This window comes from Lithobates pipiens, unplaced genomic scaffold (genome assembly GCF_037356315.1).
Source record: "Lithobates pipiens isolate NorthernLeopardFrog02 unplaced genomic scaffold, aLitPip1_a1.2 Scaffold_24, whole genome shotgun sequence".
Lineage (NCBI taxonomy): Eukaryota > Metazoa > Chordata > Amphibia > Anura > Ranidae > Lithobates > Lithobates pipiens.
The window spans coordinates 9,294,918-9,322,518 of record NW_027507786.1 but is presented as its reverse complement, the minus strand read 5'-3'; the positions used below and the strand labels follow the sequence as shown (position 1 = coordinate 9,322,518).

General features: G+C 43.9%; 1 protein-coding gene across 11 annotated transcripts in view; it reads right to left on the bottom strand.

Annotated features, from left to right (window-relative positions):
- MICAL2 (microtubule associated monooxygenase, calponin and LIM domain containing 2) overlaps positions 1–27,601 on the bottom strand; it is a 392,610-nt gene that overhangs the window by 9,753 nt on the left and 355,256 nt on the right. For all 11 annotated transcript variants that reach the window (XM_077453572.1, XM_077453576.1, XM_077453578.1 and 8 more), the window contains 3 exons: positions 24,502–24,595; positions 5,110–5,209; positions 2,711–2,784 (listed from right to left, as the gene is read on the bottom strand). In XM_077453572.1, the coding sequence (XP_077309698.1) occupies positions 2,711–2,784; positions 5,110–5,209; positions 24,502–24,595 (268 nt within the window). The remainder of the gene's footprint in view (positions 1–2,710; positions 2,785–5,109; positions 5,210–24,501; positions 24,596–27,601) is intronic.

The following is a 27,601-nucleotide window of genomic DNA, read 5'->3' as shown; positions in this document are numbered from 1 at the left end:
TGGAGGAGGATACAGAGACATCAGTAGTGATACAATGTAACAGAAGAGAAGGGGAGGAGGATACAGAGACATCAGTAGTGATACAATGTAACAGAAGAGAAGTGGAGGAGGATACAGAGACATCAGTAGTGATACAATGTATAGGAAGAGAAGGGGAGGAGGATACAGAGACATCAGTAGTGATACAATGTAACAGAAGAGAAGTGGAGGAGGATACAGAGACATCAGTAGTGATACAATGTAACAGATGAGAAGTGGAGGAGGATACAGAGACATCAGTAGTGATACAATGTAACAGAAGAGAAGTGGAGGAGGATACAGAGACATCAGTAGTGATACAATGTAACAGATGAGAAGTGGAGGAGGATACAGAGACATCAGTAGTGATACAATGTAACAGATGAGAAGGGGAGGAGGATACAGAGACATCAGTAGTGATACAATGTAACAGAAGAGAAGGGGAGGAGGATACAGAGACATCAGTAGTGATACAATGTAACAGAAGAGAAGTGGAGGAGGATACAGAGACATCAGTAGTGATACAATGTATAGGAAGAGAAGTGGAGGAGGATACAGAGACATCAGTAGTGATACAATGTAACAGATGAGAAGTGGAGGAGGATACAGAGACATCAGTAGTGATACAATGTAACAGAAGAGAAGTGGAGGAGGATACAGAGACATCAGTAGTGATACAATGTAACAGATGAGAAGGGGAGGAGGATACAGAGACATCAGTAGTGATACAATGTAACAGATGAGAAGGGGAGGAGGATACAGAGACATCAGTAGTGATACAATGTAACAGATGAGAAGGGGAGGAGGATACAGAGACATCAGTAGTGATACAATGTAACAGAAGAGAAGGGGAGGAGGATACAGAGACATCAGTAGTGATACAATGTAACAGATGAGAAGGGGAGGAGGATACAGAGACATCAGTAGTGATACAATGTAACAGAAGAGAAGTAGAGGAGGAGGATACAGAGGCATCAGTAGTGATACAATGTAACAGAAGAGAAGTAGAGGAGGAGGATACAGAGGCATCAGTCGTGATACAATGTAACAGATGAGAAGGGGAGGAAGAGGAGGATACAGAGCCCTCAATAGTGATACAATATAACAGAAGAGAAGTGGAGGAGGATACAGAGACATCAGTAGTGATACAATGTAACAGAAGAGAAGTGGAGGAGGATACAGAGACATCAGTAGTGATACAATGTATAGGAAGAGAAGGGGAGGAGGATACAGAGACATCAGTAGTGATACAATGTAACAGATGAGAAGTGGAGGAGGATACAGAGACATCAGTAGTGATACAATGTAACAGATGAGAAGGGGAGGAGGATACAGAGACATCAGTAGTGATACAATGTAACAGAAGAGAAGGGGAGGAGGATACAGAGACATCAGTAGTGATACAATGTAACAGAAGAGAAGTGGAGGAGGATACAGAGACATCAGTAGTGATACAATGTATAGGAAGAGAAGTGGAGGAGGATACAGAGACATCAGTAGTGATACAATGTAACAGATGAGAAGGGGAGGAGGATACAGAGACATCAGTAGTGATACAATGTAACAGATGAGAAGTGGAGGAGGATACAGAGACATCAGTAGTGATACAATGTAACAGAAGAGAAGTGGAGGAGGATACAGAGACATCAGTAGTGATACAATGTAACAGATGAGAAGGGGAGGAGGATACAGAGACATCAGTAGTGATACAATGTAACAGATGAGAAGGGGAGGAGGATACAGAGACATCAGTAGTGATACAATGTAACAGAAGAGAAGGGGAGGAGGATACAGAGACATCAGTAGTGATACAATGTAACAGATGAGAAGGGGAGGAGGATACAGAGACATCAGTAGTGATACAATGTAACAGATGAGAAGGGGAGGAGGATACAGAGACATCAGTAGTGATACAATGTAACAGATGAGAAGGGGAAGAAGAGGAGAATACAGAGACATCAGTAGTGATACAATGTAACAGATGAGAAGGGGAAGAATAGGAGGATACAGAGACATCAGTAGTGATACAATGTAACAGATGAGAAGGGGAAGAATAGGAGGATACAGAGACATCAGTAGTGATACAATGTAACAGATGAGAAGGGGAAGAAGAGGAGGATACAGAGACATCAGTAGTGATACAATGTAACAGATGAGAAGGGGAAGAAGAGGAGGATACAGAGACATCAGTAGTGATACAATGTAACAGATGAGAAGGGGAAGAAGAGGAGGATACAGAGACATCAGTAGTGATACAATGTAACAGATGAGAAGGGGAAGAAGAGGAGGATACAGAGACATCAGTAGTGATACAATGTAACAGATGAGAAGGGGAAGAAGAGGAGGATACAGAGACATCAGTAGTGATACAATGTATAGGAAGAGAAGTGGAGGAGGATACAGAGCCATCAATGGTGATACAATGTAACATATGAGAAGGGGAGGAAGAGGAGGATACAGAGCCATCAATGATACAATGTACAGTGTAACAATGTAACAGATCTGTTTAGCTAATTCTGACATTTGTGTTTGCAGGTTACATAGTTAGTAAGGTTGAATAAAGACACCAGTCCATCCAGTTCAACCTGAGTGAGTGTCTACAATTGTCCCTATCCTTGTACGCCATTGCTCTGGGAAGATACAATGATATATAATAATGATCTATAATTGGACCCAAAATGTGACCACTTACGATCAATCATCATCCTCTCCCGCAGCTGTTGTTCAAGTCGCCCTTGCTTATCCTCCAGGTCCAGCTCTTTGGCGCTGTTAAATAATAACAAGCAGTGGACAGGATAAATGACGGGGAAAAAAAAACATATACAGTATATATAACATATAAATATAAGGTAAAATAACTCATAAGACTTAAACAAAGTTGCCCTAATTCATCAAGTTTAAAGTAAAACTTACGGCACCCTAAAGTGTGCTTAAGGCATGCTAAAGTGGCCTCTTATTGGTATTATCAAAGGTCAGTTTAGCATGTCAAAGGAGTGACTGCACTACCTTCCCTTTTTCAGGCTTCAGTAACGCACTTCCTGTCCTAGCTCCGAGGGTGACAACGCTCATTTGAAAGAACACCTCCCACTCTTATGTCACCATAACATAGAGGGGAGGTGTTTTGTAATTCATAGAAGATAGCTGAACACATTGTTTGAGATCTCCGGGTGCTAGATTTCTGAAAGGTATTTTCTTCACTTACAGAAAATGTATTTAGCCTGATAAAAGGTCTAAGGTCTGGTAAGCTGCAATATAAGACATTTTTTGTTTTTGTCTAGGGTACAAATTACTTCATGCCTTGCTCCAATTAGCTGGGCATCCCCTTGGCGTACTCGTTTACAATGCAGGACTACCTTCCTTCCTTCCCCTCCTTTTCTTTCCTTCCTTACCTTCCTTCCTTCAATTCTTCCCCTCCCTTTCCTTCCTTCCTTCCCTTTACCTTTTTCCTTCCTTTAATCCTTCCTTACTTTTCCCTCCCTTTTCAAACTTCCCCTACCTTCATTTCCTACCTTCCTTTGCCTCCGTTTCCTTCCTTCCCCTCCCATTTCTCCCCTCCCCCCTTCCTTCCCACCCCTTCCTTTCCTTCTTTCTCCTCCCTTTCCTTCCTTTCCCTCCTTTTCCTTCCTTCCCTTTACTTTTTTCCTTCCTTCATTCCTTTACCTTCCCCTCCCTTTTCTTCCTTTCCCTCCCTTCATTTCTTTCCTTCTTTTCCCTCCTTTTCCTTCCTTACCTTCCCCTCCATTTCTTTCCTTCTCCTCCCTTTACTTCCCAACCCTCCCTTTCCTTCCCCTCCCTTTTCTTCTTTACTTTCTTCTCCTCCCTTTTCTTTCTTCCTTTCCACCTTCCTTCCCTCCCTTTATTTCCTCCCTCTCTCTCTCCATCCCTCCCTTTACTTCCTTCCTTTGCTTTCTTTCTTTCTTGCCCTCCCTTTTTTTTCCTTCCTTCTCCCTTCCTTAATTTCCTCCCTCCCTTCCCCTCTCCCCCACCCTTTCCTTCCTTCATTGCTTAATTCCTTTCCTTTCCTTCCCCTCCCCACCCTTCCTTCTCTTTTTTTCTTTCCTAGTCCTTTCCCTTCCTTGTCCTTCTTTTCTCCCTTTTGTGTTCCCCTCCTTCCTTCCATTAAAGTACAAGCTTTTAGTACACACATAGGGATCTATTTGTGAATCATCCCCATAATATGCCTTATATAAGTATTTCCTGTGGCTCCGCCCACACAGTTGCGTCATTCAATCACGGGAATCTGTAAATGAAGAAACTACAAGTCCCATCAGCTCCCATGACAGAGGATCTCATTGTTCCCAATAGAACACAAGTGTGGTGATGTCATTGATACTTCCTCCAGCTCCAGAGCTGATGGGCCCTACCTCCGTACCTACCTATGACTGGAGTAATAGTCTGCAAGAGCCAAACCATTAATCCCGGGACCCTCTGATCACAATCGCAGCTTTGCGGGCTCCAATGCAAACAAAATTAATAAATGCACTTTTGTTTCTTAATCAATGCATGTGCATTCATTATTTTATTGCAGGTGGACTACGCCTTTACCCCTTGGGTAGGGTAGTTTGACAAATTTGCCCAGAGTTCAGCTTTGGATGGGCATCACTCCGGCCATGAAGGCACCAATGCCCCCAATTATCAAGGAGTTACAGTGAGTACGGACGCCCGGGTCCATTTCCCGGTAATAGTCCATGACAGCGCCCCGGCTTTATTAATCTCGCTGTGACTGAGATTGGAAAACTGCTCTGTAACCTTGAATTAAATGAGAAAAAAAACATTACATAAATCCTCGGAATATGTATTCCTCTCCGGCTCCCCGGCATCACAACACATTGCGCCATCTCCGGGTGAAGAGCGGGGAAAACAATTGGCGCTGTTTGTATAACGCGGCGTTCGGCTCTATGCTAATGAGAAGATTCAATGCGAGAGGTAAAGCTGCAATTTATTCCGTAATGAGATCTACATGCAGCAGGAAGACAATGGAGACCCGTGCATATCTCCCAAATTAATCGCATCCAGAATTTCCCGGCCGCTCTGCTCTCCCCCCCACAAGACTCCGGCGTGCATGCTGATATCGCCCGCGTCCCAACTTACACGCACAGTAGCTCTGACTCGTAACGATTCAATTTACTCTTTTCTAGGGCGAGCTGGAACCACTCGTGGAGGAGCTGAGCTTCGTCCTGGGCGCCTGCGTCTGTTAGAGGGATAAATCACAAATAAAGCTTGTTGTAAGAAAAGTGCATTACATTTACACCGCTAATAAACCATTTACAATGCAACCGTATGAAAATTCATTTCCTGAACTGTGCCCGACCATCTGCTTCTTATTATTTGTTCAAGAAATCCATCCATTCATCTTCCTTCCTTCCTTTCATCCTTCTTTCCCTTCCTTTTCTCTCTACTTCCTCTCCTTCCTTCCTCTCCCTTCCTTTCATCCTTCTTTCCCTTCCTTTTCTCTCTACTTCCTCTCCTTTAGTCCAACTTTTCCTTCCTTCCTTTATTCCTGGTTTTGCTTTCCTTTCTTTTTTCCTTCCTTCTTCTCCTTTCTTCTATCTTTTCCTTCTTTCCTCTCCCTTATTTCCCTTTCCATTCCGTCTTTACTCTTCCTTTCCTTCCTTCCTTTCACTTCTTTCCCTTTCCATTCCTTCTTTATTTTCCCTCCCTTCCCTTTCCTTCCTCTCGTTCCCTTCCATCCTGCTTTCCTCTCTTTACCTCCCTTCCCTTTATCATCCTTCTTTCCTCTCCCTTATTTCCCTTTCCATTCCGTCTTTACTCTTCCTGTCCTTCCTTACTTTCTTCCTTCCTCTCACTTCTTTCCCTTTCCATTCCTTCTTTATTCTCCCTCCCTTCCCTTTCCTTCCTCTTGTTCCCTTCCATCCTTTTAATCTTCTTTCTTCTCTCTACCTCCCTTCACTTCACCTTCCTTCCTTCCTTCCGCTCCCTTATTTTCCTTTCCATTTCCTTTCAATGTCTTATTTTCTTCCTTCCTTTGCCTTCCTTCCTTCCATCCTTTCTTTCCTGCTCTTTTCTTTCCCTTATATTTCTTATTTATTCTCCCTTCCTTCCTTATTTCCTCTCCCTTCCCTCCCTTCTTTCTTTCCTTCCACCTTTCCTTTGCCTCCCGTCCTTATTTCCTCTTCCTTCCTTCCCTTTCTATTCCTACTTTATTATTGCTTCCCTCCCTTCTTTCCTTCTTTTCTCTGTCTACCCTCCTTTCCCTTCCATCCTTCCTTCCTCTCTTTTCTTTCCCTTACATTCCTTCCTTCCTTCATTCCTCCTTATTCTTCCTTCCTTCCCTTCCTTCCTTCCTTCCTTCTTTCCTCTCCCTACCTTATTTTCCTTCCTTCCTTCTTTCCATCCTTCCTTCCTTCCTCTTTCCCATTCCATTCCATCTTTATTTTCTCTACCTTCCATTCCTTCTTTCTCGTTCCTTCTTTCCTTCCTCTCCTCTCCCTTTCCTTCCTCTCCTTTCTTACATCTTTTCCTTCCTCCCTTCCTCTCCCTTATTTCCCTCTCCGTTCCTTCTTTATTCTCCCTCCCTTCCCTTTCCTTCCTCTTGTTCCCTTCCATCCTTTTAATCTTCTTTCTTCTCTCTACCTCCCTTCACTTCACCTTCCTTCCACTCCCTTATTTTCCTTTCCATTTCCTTTCAATGTCTTATTTTCTTCCTTCCTTTGCCTTCCTTCCTTCCATCCTTTCTTTCCTGCTCTTTTCTTTCCCTTATATTTCTTATTTATTCTCCCTTCCTTCCTTATTTCCTCTCCCTTCCCTCCCTTCTTTCTTTCCTTCCACCTTTCCTTTGCTTCCCGTCCTTATTTCCTCTTCCTTCCTTCCCTTTCTATTCCTACTTTATTATTGCTTCCCTCCCTTCTTTCCTTCTTTTCTCTGTCTACCCTCCTTTCCCTTCCATCCTTCCTTCCTCTCTTTTCTTTCCCTTACATTCCTTCCTTCCTTCATTCCTCCTTATTCTTCCTTCCTTCCCTTCCTTCCTTCCTGCCTTCTTTCCTCTCCCTACCTTATTTTCCTTCCTTCCTTCTTTCCATCCTTCCTTCCTTCCTCTTTCCCATTCCATTCCATCTTTATTTTCTCTACCTTCCATTCCTTCTTTCTCGTTCCTTCTTTCCTTCCTCTCCTCTCCCTTTCCTTCCTCTCCTTTCTTACATCTTTTCCTTCCTCCCTTCCTCTCCCTTATTTCCCTCTCCGTTCCTTCTTTATTCTCCCTTCCCTCCTATTTTTTCCCTTACATTCCTTGTTTGTTCTCCCTTCCTTCCTTCTATCTTTTCTTCCTCACCCTTCTTTTCCATTCCATTCCTTCTTTATTTTCCCGACTTTCCGTTCCTTCTTTCCTCTCCCTTATTTCCCTTTCCATTCCTTATTTATTCTCCCTTCCCTTTCTTTCTACCGCCTTTTCCTTTCTTCCCTTTCCCTTCCTTCCATCCCCTCCTTCTCTCCCTTTCCATTCCTTCTTATTTCTCCCTACCTTCTTTTCCTTCCTTCTTTCCTTTCTTCTTTCCATCCTTCCTTCCTTCCCTCCTCTCCTCTCTTCCTTCTATCCCTTTCCATTTCCTCTTTCCTGCTGCTCCCAATCTGACATGCCACCCCCCTCCCCCACTCCTGTTGCTTTACGGTCGTTTCCGGGCTTACCGGAGCCATCACTAAACCCGGAAGCAATCTGATCTATTGGCTGGATAGGCAGGAAGTCAAGTGAGGTCAAGATGGCCCCCACTTCCACTCAGCTCTATGCCCTTGGAGGACCTCTGACGTCACTTCCTGTTCTCGGGCTTAAAGTGATGATTTTTATTTTTTTTTGGTCAAAGTGGCAATTTTTTTTTTCTTTTGCTTTTAAAGGTTTCCCACAAAAAATTTTTGCGTGTGAAAGACCGCTGTGCGACCCCAAATTTTAGCAACGATCGCCATTTTATTCTCTAGGGTCTCTGCTAAAGAAAAATAAATAAATAAAATAAATAAAGCATAATGTTTGGGGGGGGGGGGGTTCTAAGTAATTTTGTAGCAAAAAATTCAAAATTTAAACTTGGCCTGGAATTGTCGATTTTTTTTTTTCGATATCGTTCTGGAGTGTTGTACGCGGGTATGCTGGGACTTGTAGCTCCTCCTCAGCCCCCCACCAGGCCTGCAGGCGATTCCTCTGGGGTCTCGCCTCTCATTCCGCTTGCTAAAAAAGCTCGCCGTCTCTTTAGGACTCAATTGCGTCGTCTCTCTCTCTCTCTCTCCCACGTCTGTTCCCCGGCTAATTCGCCTCGCTGTTAAATGGATAGCGCTGGCAACAAAGGGCCCTTTCATTCCGGGCCGGCGTAATTATTAGAGAGGCGCTGCGTAAATGTCAGAGAGGAGGGCTTGTGTTTTGCCTCTCGTTCGCTATTCTCAGCCGCGATCATTTTCTAATTATCTTAACATTACCTACAGAGCGATGTGAAATGTATCAGAGGAGATGAGCCGCCTCTGATCTAATAAGCATCGGACAATGAATGAAGCGCCAGCCGCATTGCACATGGCAGCGAAGGGAGGCGCGCGTTAACCCTTGTGATGAATGACACAAAGGGGGGGGGGGGGGATTAAAAGGGGACCGGTCAAACCACCTGGGTGACTGGGCTCTGACAGAAGCTGCCAATAGCCGGACTATTCAAAGTCCAAACTATTTTTTTGTAATGTAATAAAAAAAAAAAAATTTATTAAAAATTAATTAATTACAAAATTTGATATTTTTTTTTTCGCATTTAATGAAAAAGAATTGTTTTGTGACAGTCCTAGTCACTAAAACTAAATAAAGCTTCAATTAAAAAAATAAAAAATAGAAATTAAAAATAGAAATTGAGAAAAATTGTTTTGGGAAATGATCTTGGTTAGAGTCCAAACTATTTTTTGCAATGTAAAAAAAAAAAAAAAAAAAAAAATTTATAAAAAATTAATTAATTAGAAAATTCGATTTTTTTTTCGCATTTAATGAAAAAGAATTGTTTTGTGACAGTCCTAGTCACTAAAACTAAATAAAGCTTAAATTAAAAAAATAGAAATTAAAAATAGAAATTGAGAAAAATTGTTTTGGGAAATGATCTTGGGTAGAGTCCAAACTATTTTTTGTAATGTAAAAAAAAAAGAAAAAAGAAATTAATAAAAAATGAATTAATTACAAAATTTGATTTTTTTTTTCGCATTTAATGAAAAAGAATTGTTTTGTGACAGTCCTGGTCACTAAAACTAAATAAAGCTTAAATTAAAAAAATAGAAATTAAAAATAGAAATTGAGAAAAATTGTTTTGGGAAATGATCTTGGGTAGAGACCAAACTATTTTTTGTAATGTAAAAAAAAATTAAAAATAAAAAAGAAATTAATTAAAAATTAATTAATTAAAAAATTAGATTTTTTTTCGCATTTAATGAAAAAGAATTGTTTTGTGACAGTCCTAGTCACTAAAACGAAATAAAGCTTCAATTAAAAAAATAGAAATTAAAAATAGAAATTGAGAAAAATTGTTTTGGGATATGATCTTGGGTAGAGTCCAAACAATTTTTTGTAATGTAAAAAAAAAAAAGAAATTAATTAAAAATTTGATTTTTTTTCGCATTTAATGAAAAAGAATTGTTTTGTGACAGTCCTAGTCACAAAACTATTTTTTTTTCTTTTAATGCGTAAAAAAAAAAAAAAAATCGAATTTTGTAATTAAGTTCCCCCCAAAAAAAGATAAATAAAATAAAAATGTAAAAAAGGAAATAAATCTTAAAATAAAAAAAATGCAATTGAGAAAAATTGCTTTGGAAAATGAACTTGGGTAGAGTCCTAACTATTTTTTGTAATGTAAAAATAAAATAAAAAAATAAAAGAATTAAAAATGTATTAATTACAAAATTACCTTTTTTTTTTTTTTTTTTTACACATTTAATGAAAAAGAATTGTTTTGTGACAGTACTGGCCACAAAACTATTTTTTTTTTCATTACATGCATTAAAAAAAATCAAATTTTGTAATTCAGTTGCCAAAAAAAAAATAAAAAGAAATAAAGATTAAAATAAAAAAATAGAAATTGAGAAAAATTTAATGGCCTGGGTGACTGGGCTCTGACCACGTGTAAGGTTCAACTGCTCTTAAATAAGGGTGACTCCTTGAAGCCAAGAAACGGCTGCTTTCATTGGGACTTATTTTTGGGAAATGATCTTGGGTAGAGTCCAAATAATTTTTTTGTAATGTAAACAAAATATATATTAAAAAGAAAATTATTAAAAATTAATTAATGACAAAATTAGATTTTTTCCCCCAACATTTAATGAAAAAGAATTGTTTTGTGACAGTCCTAGTCACAAAACTATATTTTTTTCATTAAATGCGTAAAAAAAAAAAAAAAATCTAATTTTGTAATTAATTTCCCAAAAAAGGACGATTACCTATCTAGGATATACCTCTGTGGATATACCAGTATAATTTGTATACCCTGTTCAACTGTGTTCCTGTCTAGGATGTATATTTTGCATTTCCAAGTGTAATGTGCAGTTCATTTAATAAACATAAAAAAAAAAAAAGAAATTCCCAAAAAATAAGGGTGACTCGTTAAAGCCAAGAAACGGCTGCTTCCATCGGGACCTAGTTTTGGGAAATGATCTTGGGTAGAGTCCAAATCATTTTTTTGTAAAGTAAAATAAAAAATAAAAAAATAAAAGAATTAAAAAATGTATTAATTAGACAATTTAATTTTTTTTTAAATTGTATGAAAAAAATAAATAGTTTTGTGACCAGGACCCTTTAAGTTCCCCCCAAAAAATGTAAAAAATAAATAAAGCTTAAAATAAAAATTAGAAATTGAGAAAAATTGAATGTTAACAAATGTGTTTTTGTTGACCATGTCCTTTTAAATTCCACATTGGGGCACATTAGGGACACATTTAATGTAGAAATATCATACAGCATATGCAATTGCATTTTTTTTAAATGTAACAATAAAACAAATAAAAGAAATAAAAAATGTAAATAATTTTTTTTTTATTCTATTTAAAAAAAATGTTTTGTGACCAGAATCCTTAAGGTTCCCCCAAAAAAAGATAAATAAAATAAAAATGTAAAAATAAACAAAGCTTAAAAAAAAATTTAATTTGAAATTGAAAACAAAACATTTGAATGTTAAAAAATTCAGTTTTTTGACCATGCCCCTTTAAATTCCAGATTAGGGGAACAGTCAATGTATAACTAGTATACAGCGTATGCAAATAAACCAAGAAAGAAGGCAACAGATACGGGTACAGGTGAAGGTGGAGGACCAACACCAATTCAGGGGATGAACACTTTTCTTGCTACGCTATATTACCAAAAGTATTGGGACACCTGCCTTTACACGCACATGAACTTTACTGGCATCCCAGTCTTAGTCCGTAGGGTTCAATATTGAGTTGGCTGCGCCCTTTGCAGCTATAACAGCTTCAACTCTTCTGGGAAGGCCGTCCACAAGGTTTAGGAGTGCGTCTATGGGAATGTTTGACCATTCTTCCAGAAGCGCATTTGTGTTGGATAAGAAGGCCTGGCTAGCAGTCTCCACTCTAATTCATCCCAAAAGTGTTCTATTGAGTTGGGGTCAGGACTCTGTGCAGGCCAGGCAAGTTCCTCCACCCCAAACTTGCTCATCCATGTCTTTATGGACCTTGCTTTGTGCATTGCTCCAAATCATTTAGTGGAGGGGGGGGGGGGGGTGTTATGGTGTGGGGGTTGTTTTTCAGGAGTTGGGTTTGGCCCCTTAGTTCCAGTGAAGGGAACTATTAAGGTGTCAGCATACCAAGACATTTTGGTTAATTTCATGCTCCCAACTTTGTGGGAACAGTTTGGGGATGGCCCCTTCCTGTTCCAACATGACTGCCCCACCAGTGCACAAAGCAAGGTCCATAAAGACATGGATGAGCAAGTTTGGGGTGGGGGAACTTGACTGGCCTGCACAGAGTCCTGACCTTAACCAGATAGAATACCTTTGGGATGAATTAGAGTGCAGACTGTGAGCCAGGCCTTCTTGTCCAACATCAGTACCTGACCTCACAAATGTTCTCCTGGAGGAATGGTCAAACATTCCCATAGACACACTCCTAAACCTTGTGGACGGCCTTCCCAGAAGAGTTTGAAGCTGTTATAGCTGCAAAGGGGGGGCCAACTCAATATTGAACCCTACGGACCTATGTCCCACCTCCAATTGGGAAAATTTGGGGTACAGTCTACACAAACGAAAAAATAAATGTAAAATTAAAAAAAAATTAATAAAAAGTAAAAAATTGTATATTTATTACATTGTCACAATATACATTTTTTTTTCTGAAACTCATGATGGTGTTCTAACTAATGATTTTTAAAAAAAATTTTTATACATGTTTTAGGGAATTCTCTTATTATAGTCCCTTTGGGCGTGCCAAGCTGACTTTCCTGAATTTAGATCACTAGACCCCCCATACATTACATCACTAGACCCCCCCTATACATTACATCACTAGACCCCCCCATACATTAGATCACTAGACCCCCCCATACATTACATCACTAGACCCTCCATACATTAGATCACTAGACCCCCCCATACATTACATCACTAGACCCCCCATACATTACATCACTAGACCCCCCCATACATTACATCACTAGACCCTCCATACATTAGATCACTAGACCCTCCCATACATTACATCACTAGACCCCCCATACATTACATCACTAGACCCCCCATACATTAGATCACTAGACCCTCCATACATTAGATCACTAGACCCTCCATACATTAGATCACTAGACCCTCCATACATTAGATCACTAGACCCTCCATACATTAGACCCCCCATACATTAGATCACTAGACCCCCCCATACATTAGACCCCCCATACATTAGATCACTAGACCCCCCCATACATTAGACCCCCTATACATTAGATCACTAGACCCCCCCATACATTAGATCACTAGACCCCCCATACATTAGATCACTAGATCCCCCCCCATATATTAGATCACTAGACCCCCCATACATTAGATCACTAGACCCCCCATACATTAGATCACTAGACCCCCCCATACATTAGATCACTAGACCCCCCATACATTAGATCACTAGACCCCCCATACATTAGATCACTAGACCCCCCAATCATTAGATCACTAGATCCCCCCCATATATTAGATCACTAGACCCCCCATACATTAGATCACTAGACCCCCCCATACATTAGATCACTAGACCCCCCCATACATTAGATCACTAGACCCCCCCATACATTAGATCACTAGACCCCCCCATACATTAGATCACTAGACCCCCCCATACATTAGATCACTAGCCTTCCCATACATTAGATCACTAGACCCCCCCATACATTAGATCACTAGACCCCCCCATACATTAGATCACTAGACCCCCCCATACATTAGATCACTAGACCCCCCCATACATTAGATCACTAGATCCCCCCATATATTAGATCACTAGACCCCCCCCCATACATTAGATCAATAGACCCCCCATACATTAGATCACTAGACCCCCATACATTCGATCACTAGACCCCCCCATACATTAGACCCCCCCTATACATTAGATCACTAGACCCCCCATACATTAGACCCCCCCCATACATTAGATCACTAGACCCCCCCAATACATTAGACCCCCATACATTAGATCACTAGACCCCCCCATACATTAGACCCCCCCATACATTAGATCACTAGACCCCCCCATACATTGGAAGGTCGGTCGGACGGCTGCGATGGGTTAATTGCCGTGTTAATAGATATTAGAACTGTTTATTGGGAATAAAATGTCTGGCAGCAAAACACATGGAACAATCACAATCACAATCACACGCTCGATCTGCCTCCATTTACCATCCAGGGAAGAGACAGAGCAGCCAAGAATTAATGGTGAAATGACATTATTGTAATGTGTGGGGGGAGGGGGCAGTAAATCACTCAGATCATTAGGGGGGGGGGGGGCGTCTAGGAGGGAAATTGATGGTCTGCTCCTAAACAGTGTTAATTATGAGTTCTTGTTCTAAAAGATGATCTGAAGGTAATTTTTTCATCAGATTTTTCACATTTTGTTATGCCGTCTATTCCTCGCCATATTCCATGAACAGATCGGAAGGTGCGCCCCCTAGAGGCTGGATCTATGGGCAATAGAGTTAGTGGCATCCTACCTTAAAGTGGACCCACCATCCGATATTCCTTATATGTGTCAGTGTGTTCTATCTCTGACAGTTAGGGATGAGCTTCGTGTTTGAGTCGAACCCATGTTCGGCTCCAACATCGTCTGTTCGCCCGTTCGGCGAATTCCAAACATTATGGGCCGTTCGCACCAAATTCAAGTTGCGCGTCAAGGCCCATAATTCACTGCGGCATCGCAGTGCATTGCTGGCTGATGATTGGCCAAGCATGCACTATGACTCGCATGCTTGGCCAATCACAGCGTCGTCTGTCTAGCAAGCTGTAATTGGGCAAAGCCAGGGTGGCTTTGGCCAATTATGGCTCAGGGGGTTTAGTACACACCCCACACTATATAAGGCCACCTGCACGGCGGCCTTGTGTAGTGTGTTGCGGTGGCAGAGAGAGATAGGCGGAGAGACAGTGTGATTTCATTTCGTTTGAAGCTGTTACAAATACAGTTGGTGTATTGTGCCACCTGCACAGTGTACACCTAAAGCTACCCAATTGCTGGTGTTCTGCTGATCCTATACCGCAGGCAGCTGCAGTAATTACAGTCGGTGTATTGTGTCAGATGCACAGTGTGCACATAAAGCTACCCCAATTGCTGGTGTTCTGCTGATCCTATACCGCAGGCAGCTGCAGTAATTACAGTCTGTGTATTGTGTCATCTGCACAGTGTGCACCTAAAACTAACCCAATTGCTGGTGTTCTGCTGATCCTATCCGCAGGCAGCTGTAGCAATTACAGTCAGTGTATTGTGCCACCTGCACAGTGTGCACCTAAAACTAACCCAATTGCTGGTGTTCTGCTGATCCTATACCGCAGGCATCTGCAGTAATTACAGTCGGTGTACTGTGTCATCTGCACAGTGTGCACTTAAAGCTACCCCAATTGCTGGTGTTCTGCTGATCCTATACCACAGGCAGGCAGCTGCAGTAATTAAAGTCGGTATATTGTGTCATCTGCACAGTGTGCGCCTAAAGCTACCCCAATTGCTGGTGTTCTGCTGATCCTATACCACAGGCAGGCAGCTGCAGTAATTACAGTCAGTGTAAAGTGTCCTCTGCACAGTGTGCACATAAAGCTACCTCAATTGCTGGTGTTCTGCTGATCCTATAACGCAGGCATCTGCAGTAATTACAGTCGGTGTACTGTGTCATCTGCAGTGTGCACTTAAAGCTACCCCAATTGCTGGTGTTCTTCTGATCCTATACCACAGGCAGCTGCAGTAATTACAGTCGGTGTATTGTGTCATCTGCACAGTGTGCACTTAAAGCTACCCCAATTGCTGGTGTTCTGCTGATCCTATACCACAGGCAGGCAGCTGCAGTAATTACAGTCGGTATATTGTGCCATCTGCACAGTGTGCACCTAAAGCTACCCCAATTGCTGGTGTTCTGCTGATCCTATACCACAGGCAGGCAGCTGCAGTAATTACAGTCGGTGTAAAGTGTCCTCTGCACAGTGTGCACATAAAGCTACCCCAATTGCTGGTGTTCTGCTGATCCTATACCGCAGGCATCTGCAGTAATTACAGTCGGTGTACTGTGTCATCTGCACAGTGTGCACTTAAAGCTACCCCAATTGCTGGTGTTCTTCTGATCCTATACCACAGCAGGCAAATGCAGTAATTACAGTCGGTGTATTGTGTCATCTGCACAGTGTGCACTTAAAGCTACCCCAATTGCTGGTGTTCTGCTGATCCTATACCACAGCAGGCAGCTGCAGTAATTACAGTCGGTGTATTGTGTCATCTGCACAGTGTGCGCCTAAAACTACCCCAATTGCTGGTGTTCTGCTGATCCTATACCACAGCAGGCAGCTGCAGTAATTACAGTCGGTCTAAAGTGTCCTCTGCACAGTGTGCACTTAAAGCTACCCCAATTGCTGGTGTTCTTCTGATCCTATACCACAGGCAGCTGCAGTAATTACAGTCGGTGTATTGTGTCATCTGCACAGTGTGCGCCTAAAGCTACCCCAATTGCTGGTGTTCTCATACTAATAATATTACAGCAGGCAGTTGATTCTGATAGCTACAGTATAATCAGTATATACCTCCCAGCTTTTTTAAGCTACATCTCCCTGCAGGCCATTAGTATGTCTGGAAGGTCAACAAGGAGAGGCAGACAGTCACGAGCCAATAAAAGAGGGTAAGCAGGCTCTGTGTCTAGAGGCAACAGTGCTGGTCGTGGACACGGTGCATCGTCATCAGCACGTGGCCATGGGACACGCTTGTCCTTATTTTTGCCAGCTGGATGTGTTGAGCCACAACATGCCGAAGACTTGGTAGAGTGGATGACCAAGCCGTCCTCATCCTCCTCATCCTCTCTCACCCAGGCTCAGGGTACTGGCAAAGCAGCTGCCAACGCATCCTCTTCCCTCGTCTCAATAGCATCAGCCACTCCTTCCTTAGCCCCACCATGTCCTCCTGAGGAGTCCCCTGAACTGTTTGAGCACAGTGTTGGGTACATGCTCCAGGAGGATGCCCAGCGTTTTGAAGGCTCTGATGTTGTTACCCAGCTACAGGAAGGCAGTAACGTGAGCCCAGAGAGAGGGGATGCCCAAGAAGGACAGCAATCTGGCAGTCATGTCCCCCCCAGCTGCAGCATACTGCCAGGTTTGCTCCAGTGATGAGGAGGGAGGGGATGATGAGGTCACTGACTCCACGTGGGTGCCTGATAGGAGAAAGAAGGAGGAGGAGGCACATCTCCAACGAGGCAGGGTGACCTCCAGGGACCAGTTTAAGGGCAGGACACCGACTGCATCACACCGCAGAGCTCCGCATGTGCAGGGCGCTGCCTCTGCGGGTTATTCCAAAAGTTCTTTGGTGTGAGCCTTTTTTGAGATGAGTGCATCAGATCGCACCGCTGCTATTTACAACATATGTCTCAAGCGTATCTCACGTGGCCAAAACATCAGCCGCTTGGGCACCACATGCTTGACCAGACATATGTCGACCTGCCATGCAGTTCGTTGGCAAGCGTACCCAAAAGACCCACACCAAAGAATAAAGCGGACCTCTCCTTGCTCCTCATCAGCTGGGATCTCCAACCCCACTATACCTTCAGTCCTCTCTGAGACCTTATCTTGCCGTCGCAGAGGGAGCAGAGGATGAAACATCTTCGGGAGGCCTTGCAGAAAGGTCTGTGCAACGCGTTCCCAGAGACTGATACTCCAAATTCCTGGTCCTGGAAAAAGTGTTGCTGAGGCTTCGGTCAGTCACAGAAGGAGCGGTGGAGAAGGTGGCCACAATTTTCACACAATTTTTTAGTCCGCAGCCCCAAGGTATGATCAGTTCCAGCAACCACCGGCAGCGTCTGATTTATGTGGTGCAGGAATACCTAGGGGCAAGATCAGACTTGGACACCTTTCCCACCAAAAATCCTCTGGGTTACTGGGTCTTGAGGATGGATCACTGGCCAGAGCTTGCACAGTATGCAATTGAGCTACTGGCCTGTCCTGCATCCAGCGTTCTTTTGGAACGCACATTCAGTGCTGCTGGAGGTTTTATAACCGATCATAGGGGTGCGCCTGTCCACCGACTTGGTTGATCGACTGACCTTCATAAAAATGAATCAGTCTTGGATCACCACCAGCTACCAAGCACCTGAAGCTGATGTAACCAAATTTTTTATTTTTAAATGTCACATCCCTTCAAGACTGCCTATGCTGATGCTGAGTGACTATCCTGTTATGCTGAGTGATTATTCTCTTCCTCCTCAATGATGGTTCTGGGTGCCGCCACCAGTGGCTAAGGCCCAATTTTTCAGCCCCTGTTTAACAGGGGTGTGCAATTTCAATTTTTAATGCAATATTTTGCAGGAGGGTTCGTTGCTGCGCTCAACTACAATGTTTGTGAGTGGTTGCAGTGTTGTGGCACCAGCACCAGTACCTAAGGCCCAATTTTTCTGCCACTGTTTAACAGGTGCGTGTAATTACAATTTTTGATGTAATACTTTGCAGTCTGCATAAGTTTGCCAACCGTGTGCACGAGTACCCCACCAGACTGTACAAGTCCCCCCCCAAATATGCATAAGCCCCCACATAGTCTGCGCCAGCCCCCTCCCTCAGTGCTCCCCCAGTCTGCACAAGTTTCCCCCCGTCTTCCCAACCCCCCCCATCTGTACAAGTCCCACAAGTCTCCCCCCAGTCTGCACAAACCCCCATCTGCACCACCCACCTCAGTGTTCCCCCAGTCTGCACAAGTTTCCGGCCAGCGTGCAAACCAGCCCCCCCCCCCAGTCTGTACAAGTTTCTCCTTCAGTGTCCCCCCAGTCTGCACATGTTTCCCCCCCCCCCCCAGTGTGCACAAGCCCCCCCATCTATACAAGTCCCACAATTCCCCCAATCAATTTACACAAGCCCCCCCCAGTCTGCACCAGCCCCCTCCCTCAGTGTCCCCCCAGTCTGCCCAAGTTTCCCCCTTTCCCTCCAGTGTGCACACGCCCCCCCCCACCCCCAGTCTGTACAAGTCCCCCCAGTCTGCATCAGTCTCCTCCCTTAGTGTCCCCCCAGTCTGTACAAGTCCCCCTCCCCCAATCTATATAAATCCCCCCTAGTCTGCACCCAGTCCCACAAGTCAACCCTCAGTCTGTACAAGTTTCACAGAGCCCACCTCAGAATCACATCTCTCTCTCTCACAGGGGTGGCAGATTCCTTTTTCTTCCCAGGTCCCCTGGAACATGGGCGTGGTTGCAATTGTGGCCCCTGCGACCCCCATTGCTACGCCCATGTTACAACCTGATCACTGGGGGTAGAGGAGAATGCTTCTTTCTACCTGCAGATGACTGATGAAATCATCCCAGCCTAGGGTTAGGTTGTGCAGTTGTGCAGGGAGTTGAAATATGACTGCAATAGGCTACAGAATTGGACCAACTGCACTCAGTAATCAGCACTCAGTAAGTGACATGTTGACAGCAACTCCAGGACAAGGTCCTTTAGCACGCAAGGTGAAAAGGCTGCATGCACCCACCCCAGCTCGCCATAACATGCAAATTAGGCCACCAGTATAGGTTGTAGGTCCTGCCCTTTTTGCAGCCCCCTCCTGCTGAAGTGCCTAAAGGCAGCCGCCTCTTCTGCCTACCCCTTGGCTCGTCCCTGATGGGCATTCTAGATGGACACTGTCTTACATTTTACTGCATTCGGCTGCATTCGTATAGAAAATGAATGGTTTGTCAAGACAAGGCTGCATTTGGCTTGATTTGCCTGCAGTTAAAATGCACAAAATAGGAAAAACTGTGTCCGAAGAAAGGCAGCGAAACGCAAATCCCCGCCTGGGACTTTACTTGGTACGCAATACGTCACGCTGGATCGCAGAAGTGTTTTACCGCTACAGGGTGCTGTGGCCCCTGTATTTTTTGTATTGGCATAGAGTTTTTAATTATAATAAAATACATTTTTTTACGGATTTACGCTATGGGCTCCATCCTTTTTTGATATATGTGGATTTCCCACTGTTGATCCAACAGCTGATTCAACTATGATAAGTATTATTGACAGTCAGTGAGTCCAGGGTACCCTGACAGGAGGATTACCACCAACATCTGGTTAAGGAGGTTATACGCCTGTTAGCCCAGCAGGGGTGAGGCGCTCTGGTGAGTGCATTCACAAAAGGGGTCACTGGATGAAGGAGGGGAGCACTGACAAATCACCTATATTTTCAGAGAAGAGTCACCTTATTTTTAGTGGTGTTGTTTTGCACGGAAGTGATTTCTTGCACTATATGGACACTAATTAACTTTTATTAACTTTTATTTATAATTTTTTAATTTTTAATTTTTATTATTTTTTTCTATTTGATATATATACATATTTTTTTGTTTCGTATTTTGGACATTCACTTTATAATTTTTTGGACATTTATTTATATATATATATATATATATATATATATATATATATATTTTTTTTTTTTTTTTTTTTTTTCACTTCAACTTTTTTATAATTTTTTTTGGGTTGTACACAGAGAATTGATACGTGATGAATTATTGAATTATTTATTGAATTATTTACACCATATGATACACCAATTTTTCTTACTGATGCTGTTCTTGGGATAATTATATATGTAGATACACATGTGTGGCTGTTACTCAGCTCTGCAGTGTGAGGACGGTTGTGCTGAGGGGTGTGGCTGTTACTCAGCTCTGCAGTGTGAGGACAGTTGTGCTGAGGGGTGTTGCTGTTACTCAGCTCTGCAGTGTGAGGACAGTTGTGCTGAGGGGTGTGGCTGTTACTCAGCTCTGCAGTGTGAGGACAGTTGTGCTGAGGGGTGTGGCTGTTACTCAGCTCTGCAGTGTGAGGACAGTTGTGCTGAGGGGTGTTGCTGTTACTCAGCTCTGCAGTGTGAGGACAGTTGTGCTGAGGGGTGTGACTGTTACTCAGCTCTGCAGTGTGAGGGCAGTTGTGCTGAGGGGTGTGGCTGTTACTCAGCTCTGCAGTGTGAGGACAGTTGTGCTGAGGGGTGTGACTGTTACTCAGCTCTGCAGTGTGAGGACAGTTCTGCTGAGGGGTGTGGCTGTTACTCAGCTCTGCAGTGTGAGGACAGTTGTGCTGAGGGGCGTGGCTGTTACTCAGCTCTGCAGTGTGAGGACAGTTGTGCTGAGGGGTGTGGCTGTTACTTAGCTCTGCAGTGTGAGGACAGTTGTGCTGAGGGGTGTGGCTGTTACTCAGCTCTGCAGTGTGAGGACAGTTGTGCTGAGGGATGTGGCTGTTACTCAGCTCTGCAGTGTGAGGACAGTTGTGCCGAGGGGTGTGGTTGTGTGAGCCACACCCTTCAGCACAATTGTCCTCGCCCTGCAGAGCTGAGTAACAGCCGCACCCTTCAGCTGAAATATTTCACTAACTAGCTTTCCTTTTCTGAATGAACACAGTGAGTGATCTATACCCATCGCTCCTGTCGTCATTCTTAACTGAAGCATAGTAAACTGTGTTTACTGCAGGGAAACGGACTGGGGAATCTCTGTGCTCAATTTCTTTCTCTGTCTCAAAAGTGAGATATCAGAGGTCTGTTTAGACCCCCGATATTTCACCAAAGCTCCATAACGGGGATCCTAAAGAAAATTGTAAAAAAAATAATAAAAAATAATATTGTAAAATAAATTTTTTTTTACTGTCACCGTCCACTGCCCTGCAGTCACCAATCTTTGCTCTACTGGCATCGCCCATTGCTCTGCTGATATACACGCATGCCTGTTTGTGCTCTGGGGTGCACATCCTAATGCAATAGGCTGCACACGCCAATGTAGGTTTCATGAACGTGCGCAGAAACGTGCGCTCACAAATTGCCCAGACCTTTCGAAAAAATTGCACTGCACTGAAATGCATGGTGCTGCGGCACAATGCGTTTTGATGCGTGTGAAAATGCCTTGGTTAGAAGATGCTCATTAAGAATGAGTGCATTAACAAACAAAGGCACTACTGTGCAATCTACTGAAGGGTCGTGCGTTTCTGTGTGTGCCGGGAAAGTGTGCAATTTTTTGCAAGTTCCTGCCACACACCAGTGTGAACGTATCCTATATTCAGAGGTCCAAACCGAGCGGATTATCTTTGTAACGAGAAGAGGAAATATTATACAGATCATTCTTCATTGATTTCTTGCCGACATATAGATATATATATATTGTGTTCTACATAATGAGAACCGACCATTTCTAGAACTAATTGCGAAGAGATTAATGAGCCACTTATGAAGTCAGGAGGTCACTATGAATATGGATAATTGGGTTACCCCCTCCTAAAGGGGCACTGACTCCACCCCCCCCCCCCCCCCCCAGGACTGACCAATAATCGTGATTTAATTAGTCGCTGATTGCCTTTCATTATGATACTCCAGGGTGTCGTCCTTTTCGAAACAGCTGCGAGTATTACAGCGCCGCAGTAATTGCAATTTCGGATGGCCGTTAAATAACAGGGAGTGCCAATGTTCAGGCACCGATTAATGCAGAGCTTCAGCTGGGCCCATAATAGACTTAAAGGGTAATTCCACTTTCGTGGGGAAAAAAAAAGCAAAAAAGAAAAATGATTTTATAGATACCCCCCTCACATTCTTGTAAATATTTTCTTCTACCTTTTCATCCTTTTCATGTGACAACACTGAAGAAATGACACTTGTCTACAATGTAAAGTAGTGAATGTACAGCTTGTATAACAGTGTAAATTTGCTGTCCCCTCAAAATAACTCAACACACAGCCATTAATGTCTAAACCGCTGGCAACAAAAGTGAGTACACCCCTAAGTGAAAATGTCCAAATTGAGCCCAAAGTGTCAATATTTTGTGTGGCCACCATTATTTTCCAGCACGGCCTTAACCATCTTTGGCATGGAGGTCATCAGAGCTTCACAGGTTGTCACTGGAGTCCTCTTCCCCTCCTCCACGATGACATCACAGAGCTGGTGGATGTTGGAGATCTTGCGCTCCTCCACCTTCCGTTTGAGGATGCCCCACAGATGGGTTTAGGTCTGGAGACATGCGGGCATCTCCCGCTGTGTGTCTCTGAGCTGAGTATGAAAACTTTGGCCGCGCTGTGAGAAAAGTCCCGCCCTCCTCCAAGATCAGCTCGTGTGATAGACGCAGTATTCTGTCTACACTGACTACGTTGAGGCTGCATTATGGGCATGGTGAGGCTGCCATTATAGGCATGGCAAGGCTGTGATTATTGGCACGGCGAGACAGCATTATGGGTACGGTGAGGCTGCAATTATAGGCACGGCGAGGCTGCAATTATGGGCGTGGTGAGGCTGCGATTATGGGCACGGTGAGACAGCATTATGTGCATGGTGAGACAGCATTATGGGTACGGTGAGGCTGTGATTATAGGCACGGTGAGACAGCATTATGGGCATGGTGAGACAGCATTATGGGTGCGGTGAGGCTGTGATTATAGGCACGGTGAGGCTGCAATTATGGGCACGGTGAGGCTGCGATTATGGGCACGGTGAGGCTGTGATTACGGGCACGGTGAGACTGCATTATGGGAACAGTGAGGCTGTGATTACGGGCACGGTGAGACTGCATTATGGGAACAGTGAGGCTGTGATTATGAGCATGGTGAGACTGCATTATGGGAACGGTGAGGCTGTGATTACGGGCACAGTGAGACTGCATTATGGGAACGGTGAGGCTGTGATTATGGGCACGGTAAGACTGTGATTATGGGCACGGTGAGACCGCAGTATCGGCACAGTAAGGCTGTGATTATGGGCACGGTGAGGCTGTGATTATGGGCACGGTGAGGCCTAGTCATGCCCCACTATGTCCGGCTGTTGCCATAACAACAGTGCTAAATCTGCTAAAAGTAGTTGGATCTGTATGTACGTTATAATTCATTGAAATTAGTCGATTAAAAAAAAATCGATTAATCGAACGCAAAAATTTTAATCAGTAACAACCCTAATATATATATATATATATATATATATATATATATATAAAATTGTGTATTATATTTATTTTTTATATATGTACAGTAATTTATATATATATATATATATATATATATATATATATATATATATAAAATAATGTATTATATTTATTTATTTTTTATACATGTACAGTAATTTTATATATATATATATTTATGGTATACAAATGTATTCATATATTCACTTGATGTACTTTATGTAGATTAATTCTATTATATATTTGATTAATTTGTGAGCACTTTAAAGGGACAGCACACTTATTTTTGGTGTTCTTATGTATCCTATATCCAGATATTAGAGTGCTGCACTCCTTGACTTACATACTTTATAAACCCGGAGGGCAGGTGACTAATTTACAATACTATAATATCACCTTAAGCATTTTACAAAAATCGCTCTCCTATGGGCCCCGTACCATTGTACCCGGCACCCTACAAAGAGCGCCACTTTCAGCGCCTTACCTGCCTCTCCTCGAAGAGCTTTTCTCCAACCTGACACCTCGGATCTCAAGAGCTTCTCTTCCACCTCTTATAGCTGTTCTTTTCTGAAGTGGAATTTCAATATACTTTATGGGCTTTTTTTTTCTCTCTTTATTCCAATATAATTTAAAAAAAAAATGTATTCAGTAAAAAAAAAAAAAAAAAAAAAAAAAAAAAAGAGTTTTTCAAAAAGTGTCAGTGATGCCAAGTGGCTGTAGCTTTTCTGTGACCCCCACAATGACTATAAACCTCCTTTTTTTTTTTTTTCACCGTCAGTCGACGGAGTGGTAGCCGAGGTCACCTGTACTAAAGCATCACACAATAGCGCCTTCTCGTTTCTTAAGCGCACTACAGAAGTCGCTCTCCTATAGGACACCATAGAAAGAGGGCCATTTTAGCGCCTTACCTGCTTCTCCTCGAAGAGCTTTCTCCAACCTGACGCCTTGGATCTCAAGGGCCCGCTGCTTCTCCTCCGTCTCTTGTAGCTGCCGCTGTATTGTCTGAAGAAAAAGAAATCACTTGTTACAATGTTAGAATTCGCTCGGCATGTATGCGGTTCGTGGCGGATTCCTGGAACGCCATACAATCGGGACTCTCCGCTCATTCTGTTTACTTGCGGCCCTCAATCTCAGGTTAGAAAAACAAGGTGCATGACTTTTCTATTTATCCCTCGCTCTGCTTTTCTAAAGGGCCTTCAGAATTATAAGGGTTTTCTTTTAAGTATAGATTTGTAAAAGATCGGAGATGAGTTATAAAGAGGTTCATTTTAAAGGGAATCTTTTATGTATTACCAGTATGGGAATACATTCCTGAACCATTGTGGTAACATTGACCTTAGAGCCACTTGGGGTCATCGGTATAACAAAGATTAGGGATAAGGCACAAACAGGTTTTCACTGGCAATGCATTTTTTGATTTATTGTTGTAACGTTGACCTTGAAGTCGTTTTTCACGTACTTTCATTTTATCCTTGCTGTTCCATATTAACAGGTTTCCGAGATGGCTTTCCTAAAACTCCCTCTAGTGGCCTTCTGCGTGTTAGGCAACTCTGTCACTAAATTGCATGTGCAGAAGCCCAGAAAAATCAAATATTTTAAATTCTCCAGGATATTTCCTTTCCATAAACAAAGTGCATGTGCAAGTGTGCCTCGGAACTTGCTATCAAATTTTATTCCTAAAGGTGATGTCCATTACCAGCAGAGTTCCCTCCATTGTGCCATGTTAGACTCTCTCTCCTCTTCTAGGTGCATCTAATTAATATCTGCTGGCCCAGCTCCTCTGCCCCTCCCCTCCCCCCCACAATCACTGTCTGCTGGCCCAGCTCCTCCGCCCCTCCCTTCACCCCCCCCCCTACAATCACTGTCTGCTGACCCAGCTCCTCCGCCCCTCCCCAATCTTATGTTTGAACTATGGCTTAGGTGTTCCTATCAGAGCATCTCCTTACATCAGACTCCCCATCTGAGTGCCTCCTTACATCCGTTGTACCCATCAGAGTTCCCTCCTACATCAGGTGTTTCCATCAGAGCCCCCTTACATCAGGTGTCCCTATCAGAGTGCCCCATTACATCAGGTTTCCCCATCAGAGTGCCCCCCTTACATCAGGTGTCCCCATCAGAGTGCCCCTTACATCAGGTGTCCCCATCAGAGTGCCCCCTTACATCAGGTGTCCCCATCAGACTGCCCCTTACATCAGGTGTCCCCATCAGACTGCCCCTTACATCAGGTGTCTCCATCAAAGTGCCCCTTAAATCAGGTGTCCCTATCAGAGTGCCCCCCCCTTACATCAGGTGTCCCCATCAGAGTGCCCCCCTCTTACATCAGGTGTCCCCATAAGTGTGCCCTTTTACATCAAGTGTCCCTATCAGAGTGCCCCTTACATCAGGTTTCCCCATCAGAGTGCCCCCCTTACATCAGGTATCTCCATCAGAGCACCCCTTACATCAGGTGTCCCCATCAGAGCACCCCTTACATCAGGTGTCCCCATCAGAGTGCCCTCTTACATCAGGTGTCCCCATCAGAGTGCCCCCCTTACATCAGGTGTCCCCATCAGAGTGCGCCCCTTACATCAGGTGTCCCCATCAGAGTGCCCCCTTACATCAGGTGTCCCCATCAGAGTGTGCCCCTTACATCAGGTGTCCCCATCAGAGTGCCCTCTTACATCAGGTGTCCCCATCAGAGTGCCCCCCTTACATCAGGTGTCCCTATCAGAGTGCACCCCTTACATCAGGTGTCCCCATCAGAGTGCACCCCTTACATCAGGTGTCCCCATCAGAGTGCCCCTTACATCAGGTGTCCCCATCAGTGTGCCCCTTACTTCAGGTGTCCCAATCAGAGTGCCCCCCTTACATCAGGTGTCCCCATCAGAGTACCCCTTACTTCAGGTGTCCCCATGAGAGTGCCCCCTTACATCAGGTGTCCCTATCAGAGTGCCCCTTACATCAGGTGTCCCCATCAGAGTGCCCTCTTACATCAGGTATCCCCTTCAGAGTGCCCCTTACATCAGGTGTCCCCAGCAGAGTGCCCCTTACATTAGCTGTCCCCATCAGAGTGCCCTCTTACATCAGGTTTCCCTATCAGAGTGCCCCTTACATCAGGTGTCTCCATCAGAGTGCCCCTTACATCAGGGTCCCCATCAGAGTGCCCCTTACATCCGGTGTCCCCATCAGAGTGCCCCTTACATTCGGTGTACCCATCAGAGTGCCCCCTTACATAAGGGTCCCCATCAGAGTGCCCCATTACATCAGGGTCCCCATCAGAGTACCCCTTACATCAGGTGTCCCCATCAGAGCACCCCTTACATCAGGTGTCCCCATCAGAGTGCCCCTTACATCAGGTGTCCCCATCAGAGTGCCCCTTACATCAGGTGTCCCCATCAGAGTGCCCCTTACATCAGGTGTCCCCATCAGAGCACTCCTTACATCAGGTGTCCCCATCAGAGTGCCCCTTATATCAGGTGTCCCCATCAGAGTGCCCCTTATATCTGGTGTCCCCATCAGAGTGCCCCCTTACATCAGGTGTCCCCATCATGCCCCCCTACATCAGGTGTCTCTGTCAGAGTGCCCCTTACATTAGGTGTCTCTGTCAGAGTGCCCCTTACAACAGGTGGGCTACACAGTGTAGTGGGTAGCACTCTCACCTAGCAGTAAAAAGGGTCGCTGGTTCAAATCCCAACCACCACACTACCTGCCTGGAGTTTGCATGTTCTCCCTGTGCCTGCGTGGGTTTCCTCCGGTACTCCAGTTTCCTCCCACACTCCAAAGACATGCAGGTAGGTTAATTGGCTTCTGTCCAAAATAGCACATAGAACAGACCGGACTGCCTCTTAGTGGTGCTTTCTATAGAGAGTCACTTGATGTTCCAAGTGTCATTTGGACCATCCAAGATGGTGGCACCCGGCGGTAATCTCAGGGCTTTCTGATCTTCACACCAGGGAGACTTTCACAGATAAACAAATCGCAATAATAATAAAATGCAGACATGATCACATGGGAGGGGCTTTGTTGCAA